The sequence below is a fragment of the Pavona decussata genome, unplaced genomic scaffold (genome assembly GCF_977016875.1).
Source record: "Pavona decussata unplaced genomic scaffold, jaPavDecu1.1 SCAFFOLD_232, whole genome shotgun sequence".
In the NCBI taxonomy this organism is placed as follows: Eukaryota; Metazoa; Cnidaria; class Anthozoa; order Scleractinia; family Agariciidae; genus Pavona; species Pavona decussata.
Window position 1 is genome coordinate 1,147,644 of NW_028145637.1, and position 12,607 is coordinate 1,160,250.

A 12,607-nucleotide genomic window follows, 5' to 3' on the forward strand; every position below is an offset into this window, starting at 1 on the left:
TTTGTCTAACTGTTCCACATCATTGACGTGCTACAGTCGTTCAGTTCGTTTGTGGAGGCTGATATCGATGCTTTCAAATCCAACGTTAGAAAACTTTCAAGGATGATCGATAGTAATAGATTAGTTCAGAAGCGTCAAGGTGTATTAACCGATTATTTCTCGAAAAAGTAAATCGCATGAACTCTGTAGCAGTAGCGCGACGTTTATCTCTTGGAAACCTGAACATTTTGTAGTACCTAGCCTTCTCCTGTTGCTTCGCTTTCTTTTGCTTCACGTTACGTTCTGATTTATATTATTTCACTAACAAATATCGTTCCCTTTTACTCAACTTTTCTGCAATTAAATCTGATTGAAATGTACACTGTATGAACAGAAATACACAGTAAACACCATTTTTTCCCTTACTTCAGGTCATTTGTTCTCAACTTCCGATAACTCGAACATTTTTACAGTGAGGAGCAATTTCACATTCTGCGTATGACAGCTATAATCATATTATTCTTAGCAAGCTTACCTTAACAATAACTTGCAGCTCTTCCTCTTGCTCAACAGCATTTGGGGGAAAAGCGATCCTCACAAGTGGATAATCAGGCAAACACAATTCAGTGCCCTTGGACGTGACAGTGTACTCGTAAGACTTGAGGCGGCAAACTACAGCAAATGTTGAGCACTGTGTTATCTTACTTACAGCAACTGGAAGGAGGTAGTCTGGAATATCGCTGAGAGAGGTGAGGTCTTTCATTAGATCTGAAACAAACGGCATCCGCAGTGTTACAGTTGTCATAAAATAAAAATAAGTAATTAATTATCTCTTTGATATATACTTTTACTACGCCAGATATTTTTAAAAATTGTATGCATTTAAAAATTATTATTATTATTTATTGTTATATTGTTAACCACTTAGTTAGAGTGCTTGGTTAATTGAGTCTGAAAAGCCCGTAGCAAGTACCTAATAAAGATTATTATTAGTAAAAATCCATTGTAAAAAAACGACTCTTGTGCGATAAAATAAACAGCACAAAAAGAAAGAACTCTTAAGAAGTTCCTAATGTTTCGCCCTTTAGGAATTCTTTGGTAGACTAATTGGGACGTTGGAACGACCTTGTACTGCATAATAACAAATCAACAAAGAAGTTTCACTCCTCTCAAATCTGTTCAGTTGCTGCATTTTAGGATTTATGTAAGAACCACCATAATGAACAATCCCCTGAGCAATACCTTTAAATGAATATCCACATTTTACGATTTCGGCCACAGACTCAAACTTAAGAATCACGTTGCACGATAAAATAAACAGCACCAACAGCGAGTATTGCTCAGAGGCCCGTCGGAGTCAATAAATTTTGCAGCTTACGCACTTCGCTCACAACGATATACAAAGAAAGTGTAATATTTCTTACCAGCTAGTGACCGCAAGTCAACTGTTCCAAAAATGTCAACCCACTCATTGCTGTTACTGTCAATCAACATTTTTACCACCACTTCATATCCCTTTACGTCTGCCGCACAATGTGAAATCACTAAGGTGACTGCTTTGTTAAACCGCAGTCCTTCAGGGCTGTCGACCGATAGCTCAATGACGTCACTGACAATGGCTTCATTCCCATGCAGTGGTGGAGAGCGTGTCTGGGGATGCCATCTCAAGACAGTCACTGTCCTGTCTTCAGAAACAGCGTCAGCTGGGAATGTTACATGCGCCGCCACTTGCTTAAGGTCCCAGTGGGTACCTTGTTTGCTCACAGTCTCCCTGAAAAGTTACAAAAAATAAATAAAAGAAAATTCAATGGTTCTGGTGTCAACTGCTAAAACTGAATGATCAACGACATCATTTGCCACAGAACAACCGTATCATAATTATGATTGGCCTTCTACCTACAGGCTGTTAAAACATAAACCGTAAGTAGTAAAAAGGTGATGAGTTCTGCTGTGCAGGTGCAATAAATTTCTTCGTACATTTCTTAAATTCGCTAGCGTTCAAACGTAGGATTTTATCGACAAAGTAACCACAAAGGTAAAACCGTCAATACTTGATGGTTCATTATAGCATTCCTCGTGATTTCGGAATTATCGTTAAGGCCATGAACTCAGGTACGACAATTTTAAGCAGAAAGACTGTTGAAAGTATGCTGGCTGCAGATCTCTGTGATGTTTTTCAGTAATTACTTCCACTTCCTGTCGAGCCGAAGTCAAGGGAACTACGCGGAAGATATCATTATTTTTATTAAAAAGGCAAATTAACTTTTTTTATCTATACATACCCAATCAATGAACAAACATCGCGTTTTTCTGTTGTAAAATGAGAAAGAATGATGTTTCTCGTTGTGTGGGTGCTGTGTGTTTACTTACGGTGGATTCCTTTAATCCACACATATCTTTGCCAAGAAAAAAACAAAAATTTTCGAAGAGAGAAGAGAAAAGTTATTTGTTCGTCAAGTTTAACATATTGTAGTTTCTAATTGAAACAGAAGTATTTACCTAAAGATCTCGTCGTTTACGCCACTGAAATCATCTCCAAATCCAGTTTCTTCCTCAGATATCACATCATCAGATCCTATTTCAAACTCTTCCTCAGGCTGCATCTCAGTCTCGTACTCAGATGTGACTTTGATCTCTTCTTCGTCGATGTCAATCACTTCTTCTTCACTCTCACTCTCATCTGTCGAAGTGGTCGGAAGTCATGAGACGCACTACTAGCAATGCACTATTTACACAGTAAAACTTACAGCTGTAACCATGAAAACAAGTTCAAAGTAGTACCCGGTTTGAAATATTTTTTTTTATATACAAGAAGTCAAAAGATGCCATCATATGCCACTTAATGTATACTAAATTAACAAAGGGCTGTGGCAATTGGATAAATTTCCGTGCTATGAAATCCACAAATGTTGTGGTGACGAAATCAGAATGACATGATCTGAAATTGGAGAACACCAGTTAACGATGATAATTTTCAGAAGTATAATAATGGCAATAGCGACTGACAAAATGTTGATAGCGAAGAGAAGGGGAGAGGAGGTTGAGGGGGAGGATGCGCGCTAATGAGACCGATACTGGTAAAGGAATGAAGACATAGAGACACAATCAAAATGATAAAGACGATTATGGTGTTAATGACTATGGTGACGGCGATCATAACGATTACGAAGAGGTTTGCGATTCGATTGTTACAATAAAAAATAACTATGATGATGACTATCATCATCATCATCAACACCATCATCATGATGCAGTAATATTGATTAAGACCATGTTTAGAAAAGTGATGAAAGTGGTAAAGATAAGCGTAAAGTAGAAAATGATGATTATGACTACACGTTAACATGAAAACACTGCTGTGGACATTAAGGACGAGAGGGAACACGAGAAAGTATAATCAGAAGGATTTTGTTATTTTTGCATGTAGATTTAACAAAGAAATGTACTTATTTACCTGTTGGTCTTAACGTGGCTCCTGGCTTTGTCCCGGTTTCGTTCAAAGTCTGAAAAAATATCAAAAAACATCATTCGTCTCCATTTACTTATTCATTTATTCATCTGCTGTCCGCTTAATAGAGGGTGTCCGCTTAATATGGGGTCCGCTAATTACAGATTTGACTGTATAAATCAATTTTTATAAACTAGCTTTAGTGATAACCGGTTTCAAAATTACTTCTCGTGTAGTTAATGCTGCGTTTATCTGTTGGTTTCTCTTCACGTCTTCTTTCCTCCTTTTGTAGGTTACGTCAATTTAACACTACCCAGTTTATACCCAAACCCAAAACAGGACGGCCCAACAGTAAGTACATTTAGCGAGGTTTCACTGTATTTATTATTTACGCTCACTAACCCGTAAGGCAGCGTCATAGATTTTCACTCGCTTAAGGTTTCCAACTAAAGACGCCAGGTCTTTGAGCTCACGGAGGAACTCCTTCATCGTGGAAGATTCCATCTCAGCGTACTCCAGTTCCCACAGTCTCTCGTTGAATCTTAAAGCTTCTTCTCCATATCGTTTGCCAAGTTCCTTTTTCTCAAGTTCATGGCAGAGATGAAGAATGCCATCAATTGTTCTCTTTCTAGTTCTCATGATCTCCTTTGTCTCCTCTGCTCCTTTACTTTCTTTCCACTGTGTGAGCCAAGTCCTCAAGAGGTTTTCTCGGAATGTAGGGATACTTTCTTTTTCGTCTAGAGCTTGATACAGTTGTTCCACTTTACTCTTCAGCGTTGCTTTTTCATTTTCTTCTTCACCAACAAAGTCAGCCCTCTGCAGGAATTTTCTGTACAGACTCAACTTCTTCTGTTCGAGCTCTGAACGTTTTTCGTTCTGATTTAACTGAGAGCAAAAGCCAATTATCATGTCCAGTAACTCACTTCTCTCTGTAAGCATTGCATTAAGTTCTTCGTTATCTGTTTCCTGATCAAACGCCTGGTAAAAATCTTCCTCCGTTCCATTTTGAAATCCTTCATAAAACCACAGTCTTTCTTCTTCATACTCGCCCCTTGTATCTCTGCTTTCATCCTCGTCATCAAGTAGTTCCATTATGTTATCAATGATTGTTTTGTTATATTCAGTGAAGCCAAACTGAGAGGACTCTTTCTCTTCTTTCCAGAAACGCTTACAAAACGTTAAGGCATCGCGCCTAAAAGATTTTCTCTCCTGCCGAATGTTTTCTTTCTCCTTTTTCTTACTTTGTTGCCTATCTAAAAGATCACACATATCATTCACACCCTTGATGATCAAGTTCCACACTGCACTGTGGTTGCCGGGATCGAGCAATTCCTCCATTTCCCATGCTTTGCGAAACAGATCTAAAGCTTTCTTAAACTCTCTTAAGTTTGCCTGAATCACGCCTTGTTGAAAAATGCTTCGCACCGTATCGGGATGATTTCCAAGCCGTTTGTTTCTTATGTTGTAAGCCTTCTCTGCTAATTCAGCAGCTTCTGCGAACTTTTTTTGACGAACATAAACATTTGCAAGATTCCTGCAGAAGAGTGCTTCATCTTCGTACCCTGTAATTTTGAGTTCTTCTAGAAGTTTCAGTGCATCTTTGTAACATTTAACAGCCTTGTCATATTCTCCTTGATCCTCGTGCACCGTGCCAATTTGATTTATGTACACTGGCATGTCATAGTGACTCTCCGAACCCTTTGACAGTTCCTTTCGCATGTTCAGTGCTTCTGTGTAGTACTCAAGAGCTTTCTGTGGTTTGTCAAGACCATAATAGCAGTTTCCCATAGCGTTGTAGCACCTGGCAAGGTTGGTGTCAACTTTCAGCAGCTCTTTTGTAAGGTCTAAAGACGACTGCAGGCATTCTAGTGCTTTCTTGTAATCTTTGCTTTGACAATGGATTTCCCCTTCAAAGTACTTGAAAAGTCCTTGAGTTAGCTTGAAAGATTCCGTGGTTTGATCTTGAACTTTTCCCAGTGAAGAAGCTGCTTGTTGTAATACTTCAAAAGCTTTACGAGGACCGCCATCTTCTAAAACCTGCCGAGCTTCCCAGCATCGTAACTGAGCTCGGAATAGAGAACCTGCGGAGAGAAAAAAACAAGCAAACTTACCACAATGAACCATTTTTAGTGTAGCTCGTATAACGAATTTAAATGTGCCAAAAATCGTCAGAGTAACTGCCCAAAATACGCCGTAGGTGCCAAAATTACCGCAACCGAGAGTATCCCATTTGAATATGAAATCCGATGAGGCCGAGAATAATTAAGGATTCAGGGGCACCGAACGAGAAAATAAATGAAATTGGGAGATTGAGGCGGATAATACAAACTGGGGCCTCGATAAGTTAGCAGCATCTTCCAAAAAACGAGCGCTATATTTGCTAACACTACTTCACATTTTAAACACTAGCTAATTTAGAACTAAACTTTAGCAGTGTAATGTAGATTTTTTTTTGTAGATTGTGGAATCTTGTCAATCCTTTCCCACTGAAGCTAATTAAACAGTCAACAAATGGCATGACTTCACCTCAACACGAATAAGTCTATCTGCATATATGCCTTATTCCAGTCGTTACAAAGCTAACAGAGCTAACGGTTTATCACATGTTTTCACCTTCTCGGCAACTTATGTTCATTGGAAACATTGTGTTAAAGGAGGCAGTCAAGAACTGCAAGTAGTAAATGGGGTTACCGCACGTGGCAATTTGGGGTATTTGACTGTCAAATATTACTTTACTATAACCGTCAAAATTCTCGCGCGCTGATTGGCTCATAGCATATGCTTCTGCTTGTAGCTACAACGAGAAAAACAGCTGGATGTAGTACAACAAACGACTCGACCATTATTTCGCGGCGAATGAAAGTACGAACAACAACAAGAAGCGAACGGTACTGCGAAGCGCATGTGGAGCGAAAACTGACAAGTTAATCAGAAATTTGGTATATCCAAGGAAGCCTACCAACAAGTCGTTTGCAGAGTTCGTCAACGTAGTGAAGAATCATCAAAATCCAAGACCCTCTTCAATCGCCTATCACTTGAGTTTTGAACATTATAATTATGACGTCATTTTTATGGTCTATAAGAGTATGTATAGACCAAAGAAAAATGCAGTTGATTTGTTAAATATCACTTGACACACTAAATAGCAGATGATAAATAAATAAGCCAATTCATGTGATGATCACTTCATATAAATTTTAAAGTAAAAATTTAAAAACCAATCAAAGTTAAAAGAGAACATGTTAAGACAACGCAAAATGTATTTTCACCAACAACAAAGAATGGTGTGTTCGTCACAAGGAAAAAAATTGCCTTAATAAAAGTTCTGACTCCCCAGTGAGTCAGTGACGGACAAGACGCTTGTTTGTGAGAGACATAGAAACACAACCCCATAGAACAATAGCTGCAAACAACATGCAGTCCAGAGTAATGTTAAAAACGGGTGGGGGGAGGGGTAGTGCCATGCATTGTATAAAAGTGACAGGGTGATCATTGTACCTTTTAGAATTACAATACGTGGTCTGGTATCCTTAAGGGTGCTAAAATCTAAAATGACTTCCGTCAGAGGTATAGTGGTACATTTTAGGGTTTTGAGCCAAAAAATGGTGGGGGGGGGGGGGGGAATTTCAGTAAATGTCAGTCAACTGATTTGGTACCTCTTACGGAATAGAAAATTATTTGTACCACACCCACAAAACAAAATTCTGGTACCTTTTACAGGCTCTTTTCAAAATTTCAGCCCAAGCACTTTTTTATGGGTGTCCTCCCCTCCCTTGTAATAAAAGATCCACAGGTCACATGTCTCTTCATACCAGAAGATTCATGAACAGTTTGAAAACTTTACATAGCATAATAAATCTTCAAGTACAAGAACTTACATGTAAAAGAACTTATTTGTGCAACAGAGCTTACCACAACTTACTAATAGTTCAGTGGAAGAGTGTTCAACCAGTGACATGGAAGCTCATCTATGAAGGTTTGATACCCCAAAGATTTTCTATGCGGTCTGTATTATGACAAAATGTAGCATTCCCTATAACCACAAATTCTCAGCCACAATGTTTACAATGAAATAATATAAATCCCAGAACCAACCACACTTTTACTATTGTGAAGTTCCACAAAATAATTTTATCCCACTCCTCACCCTTGATGGAAGGTCCCCATTAATTCTGAGGGGGTTGGAGGCATCAAGGACAAAAAACTCCAATGGGGGAGGGGGGTGAGGTAAGGGTCTAATTTGGAATAGAAAAATTCTTCCTTTGGGCGTTGACAGCTGTGCAGTACTTAAAACATGCAAGGATAAGGGTAGGTCCAAAAGCATTGTGTAAAGTGCTGGCAAAAACTAAGGTTCCTACTTCATGATTCAAAGTAGGCGAAAAATTTCTCAAGGGGTAGGGAGTGGAAGTTCAGGATAAAACAACCTTCAGTTGTGAGGTTAAAGGGAAAGGGGGTTAAAGGTTTGAGCAGCAGATCAGAGGCATTGTGTAAAGTAGTGACTTAATCAGCATAAAAAAAAAACACTGCAGAGTTGCAACAGGTGCATTCTCGTGAATGCCTTAGTGTTAATATTGTGACCAAAATTTAACTTGCCCATATTATTAGTATAAATAGAACAAAAACTATCATTATAACATTGGTATTCTAAAAAAGGTTAGGCATGTCTTAAACAGGCATAATTCAATTGATACATGTATTTATAGGTAATTAATTGAACCCTACTTAACATAATTATTGTTGTATTGTTTGGGACTCTATAGGTGAGACCCATATTAAAAGTCTTCAAAAACTTCAAAACTTTACGGCACAGATTATTACCGGTGCTTCATTTTAAACATGATCAAACAATGTTCTTGGTCACCTATTGGTTGAATTTAGCTGAACAGAGACGATATCAAAAGGCCATAACGCTGTTTAAAATAATCAGTCATCTGACGCCATGCTTACTGATACTAGTTCTCTAAGTGATTACAGATTACGTTCTTCCAGGATGTAGAAGAACTAAAGTTCAACCTGACTATTTCAAAAATAGTTTCGCATTTACAGGTGCAAAACCTTGGAGCAATCTTCCAAATTCTCTTAAGGAAGAAAACTCCGGTGATAGGTTAAAGAGTAAACTGAAGTTATTTTCACTATTGCCATCAACTATTTGTCTGAATAGCCTGTAGTTTCTTGGCCAGTGTAAAAGTTTAACTAATCTATATACTGATTTTATGCAAACCAAATTTTAATAATTCTTGTATTTCAAATGTTTGATAAAATACACCTTATTCCAAAATAGCTACCATTTTAACATTCTATTGTTGGTATTCAAATTAGCCCTTCTTACCTCGTTCTTAAGCTCAAAAATCAAAAGAATATTTTATCTTGAACGAGGCAAGAAGGGCTAATTTAAATGCAAACAGAAGAATATTAAAATGGCAGCCATTTTGGAATAAGATTTATGCCCTGTTGAGATAAAGATATCTACCTACCTAGTACCTACCTACCTTACCAACCTACCCACCTACAAGCTATCGCTCTGTCTGTCTGTCTGTCTGTCTGTCTGTCTGTCTGTCTGTCCAATTTAGTTGGATCTACATGGATAACTTTTTGGCTGTAAGAAATGTCTTTTTTCCATGATTTATGGTTTTTACAAAAAAACATACAGGGAGGATAAATTATGATTATACTGTAAGTCATGGAGGGGAAAATTTTCTTAACTAACAATGCACTTTGTTCACCTTTAGGAATTTGCGTCATTGTTGTACATGTACCACTTGATTTCCAAGTATTTTTGGACAATCTGGCTTAGAACATCAAACACCAAAGAGCCTGAAAGAAGTCGTTATTGTCATGGCACAAAAAACTTAATTTAGAAATGGCAAGCTTAAGCCAATCAGGGGCAAGTGTTTTTGCAACTCGACCAATCAGGAGTGAGTAATTTTACCCTAGGTGAAAGAAAAATTAAGGAAATATGTCCTCTGTTTCGACCAATCAGCATTCAGTAATTTTACCATCCACGTTACAAATTTATAATTAGTATAGACCACACAAGTGAATAGTACTTTTCGCGCACGCTGATTAGCTCAGAGGTGATCACCCAAGTACTATTCACCTCCACGTAGCCGAAGAGGAACAAGATGGCCTCACGTTTCGCCATGGTTACTTAAGAGGAAATTATGTCAATAAACAATGCGGCTGTTAAAAAAAAAGACATAAATGGGAACAAAGTTTGGCTAACCAGCATTAAATGGTAAGTTGTTTAACCTTTTCAGCCTCATATTCTAAAGCATAAAATAAAAGTGCAATCCTTTGCTTACAAAAACTGCAGAGCACTAAAATTACAATGAAAACAATGAAATTTCTAATATTTTCCAGCATGGTTTCAAGAACAAGACAAATTTCACAGAAAAATTACACTGCAGGAACTAAACAAGTGTCTCCAAAAGTTTTATTTGTCTACAAGAAAGCGAGACGGAACTTTCTACAATAAGAAATCGCTTACCATGTGGCGGGCAAGATTTTTAAATTTCATACTCTTTGTCAGTATATTGTCAGAAATAAAATAATTTTTTTGTTCCACTAGTTATTCAGCTTGTGTGGTATGTGCTAAAAACCATTATTTACCTCAGCGTCAGCGAAAGTGATGGATTTATTTACTTTGCCGCTTCGTGGCTTGGTAAATATCCATCACTATTCACCTCCACTTCAGTGATTGTTAATTATTTAACAGTCAGCATGTGGCACAACATGTACATGAAATGTTTGTGTTGAAATCTTTAGTCTTATGCCCCACAAAATCACATTCAAGTAATATTTGCACCACTAAAGTCTATCATTAATGATCTTGGTAAAACAATACAAAAAGTACATTATGTAACAAACTGAATTTAGTTAAAATTTAAAAAAGCGATCTCTGGCTAAAATGATTAAAAACTACGAGCTTTCAACTGCCTGAACTGCAGTCTTTGACGGGTAAAATGAGTGATGAAAAAGCGATGAGAAAAAATTTTTTTTAACAAAAAATGTGAATTGCAAAATAATAAAAATGTAAATAATTATAAATGTTTGTTAAAAAGAATGTTATATTGTCCAGGTAACAGACAAGAATTGTTATCTACATTAGGTGTCACTTTGGTATGCCACGCTTCTAATGTTTTCCTGGTTCTGAAGGTGTCTTTGTCAATAATTGATGCGTTTTCAAAATGACATGGTTGTTGGACCAGGCATGATTAGCAATTCTAGAACCTTTGGCCGCAGTTTTGGTGTTCCTTAAATATTCTTTCTTTTTGGGTATTGAAAGCTCTGCCGGTTTCCCCAATGTAACATACACCACGAACAATTTTATACACGACATTGGTCCGCGATTCCATGGAAGATCAAAATCTTGGAGCTGGAACTGTTGTTGTAGTTTGGTAAATGGTTTGCTTACAACTGTGTCTTCATGTTTGTTGAGGATACGTGTCAAAGATTCAGTTACTTCCTTGATGTAAGGCTGAGAAGCGAAAGGCTTGTGATTCGGTTGGTTTGACTATTTTAAAAAACATTCCAACAAGTTCCTCTGGGGATACATTTGTTGTTGAGGATCGGGTTTTTTATTAGCCTGTATAATGTTTTGGATAAACTAGGTGGATAACCATTGAACTCCAGAGCTGCATGAACATAATTAAGTTCCCGCTTTTTTCCTTCGGAGGAATTGGTAGATTTAGGGCTCTGTGCAGAGGAGTTGATGCTGAGCTGGCTTTGTGTTGAATATGTCATGATGGGAATTAAAGTCTAAGTATCTGTCTGTGTGGGTGGGTTTTCTGTAAACATCAACAGCGATGACTCTATTTCTACGGGAGACCAGAGTGTCTAGGAAGGAAATCTTTTTTGTTACATTCAGTCTCGATGGTAAACGAGATGTTTGTATCAATAATTTATTGAATTTAATGTTTCATGGAGGGCTGAGACGTCGTCTTTTGTAATGATACAAAAACTAGTCTATCGTCAACATATCGTTTCCAAATTTTGGGGGGAACGGATGAATTACTGATTGCAGACTCTTTGATCTCCTCCATGCAGAGATTGGCCACAACTAGGCGGACAGGACTGCCCATCATGCAGCCATGGACTTGTTTGTAAATTCTGTCATTGAACACAAAATAGTTGTTGGACAAGGTGAATTGTAGAAGTGCGGTGATGTCATCAATGTCAAAATTTGTCCTTGAAGAAAGAGTAGCGTCTCGTTTAAGTTTCTTTTTTATGTAATCACACGCTTTATCTACAGGAAGTGAACAATGATAGGACATCAAAAGAGACCAAAACTTCATTGTCATCAATTTCGATATCAGATAATTCTTTGGAAAACTGCAAGAAGTTAGTAACAGAGTATCCGTCACGATTTTGAAGCAGAGAAAGGATATACCTTAGGAATTTGGACGTGTTGTAAAGTGTTGAGCCAATACAGATGACGATGGGCCTCAGAGGGTTCCCTTCTTTATGGTGCTTAACAGAACCGCGAATCACTGGTGGTGCGCCATCAATTGAGTGAAGTTTGCGGTATGTTGGTTCATCTACAGTAATCTTTTGTTTTCTCTTTAACAAAAGAAGCAAAGCGTTCAGTTGACGTTCAATTTGGCAGAAAGGAGATGTGGAAACCACTTCATAGAACGCTTTGCTTCTGAGTTTTTAATCATTTTAGCCAGAGATCGCTTTCTTAAATTTTAAATGTTTCATCCTGGCTACAGCCCCTCAATATTTTTACATAAACTGAATTTAATTCAACAGGCATATTTTTTCAATTTCCAGTATTAGCAATTGACAACAACAATAGGTACTAGCTAGACTGCTTTACTGCAATCAGCTACCAGTCCATATTAAACACACCTGTGACATAAAGCATCAGATCCTACTTACATGATATAAGTGTGTTGACATCAGGTCCTGAAATAAATTCTCACTACTAAAAATCTGATAAATTTTGGAATCTGTTGAAATTTTGCTTAAATAACAACTTTAATTGTCATCTCTCGTGATTTACATAATAGTCATACATGTATGATTACTGTTATTGTGCAGTCAGCACTCCACCCATTGATGCCGCTTTAACAACTCATATTATGGTATTAGTGGGAAAGAATATCATACCTGACTGTCCATCATCTTCACACATGTCAGCCCAGGAATGAAACAGCTCTGTCTGTTTTGCACTGGAAA

At 37.7% G+C, this 12,607-nt stretch overlaps 1 protein-coding gene and 1 pseudogene across 2 annotated transcripts in view; one reads left to right on the top strand and one right to left on the bottom strand.

The window, feature by feature from the left end:
- LOC146458658 (uncharacterized) overlaps nucleotides 1-12,607 on the bottom strand; it is a 199,860-nt gene that overhangs the window by 6,373 nt on the left and 180,880 nt on the right. Inside the window, exons 31-32 of the mRNA XM_085090500.1 lie at nucleotides 1,404-1,750; nucleotides 515-747 (exon numbers count right to left, since the gene is read on the bottom strand). Of these exons, the coding sequence (XP_084946626.1) occupies nucleotides 515-747; nucleotides 1,404-1,750 (580 nt within the window). The remainder of the gene's footprint in view (nucleotides 1-514; nucleotides 748-1,403; nucleotides 1,751-12,607) is intronic.
- LOC146458659 (uncharacterized) overlaps nucleotides 5,542-12,607 on the top strand; it is a 47,157-nt pseudogene continuing 40,091 nt past the window's right edge. Inside the window, exon 1 of the transcript XR_014858166.1 lies at nucleotides 5,542-6,104. The product of XR_014858166.1 is annotated as an uncharacterized LOC146458659 (transcript). The remainder of the gene's footprint in view (nucleotides 6,105-12,607) is intronic.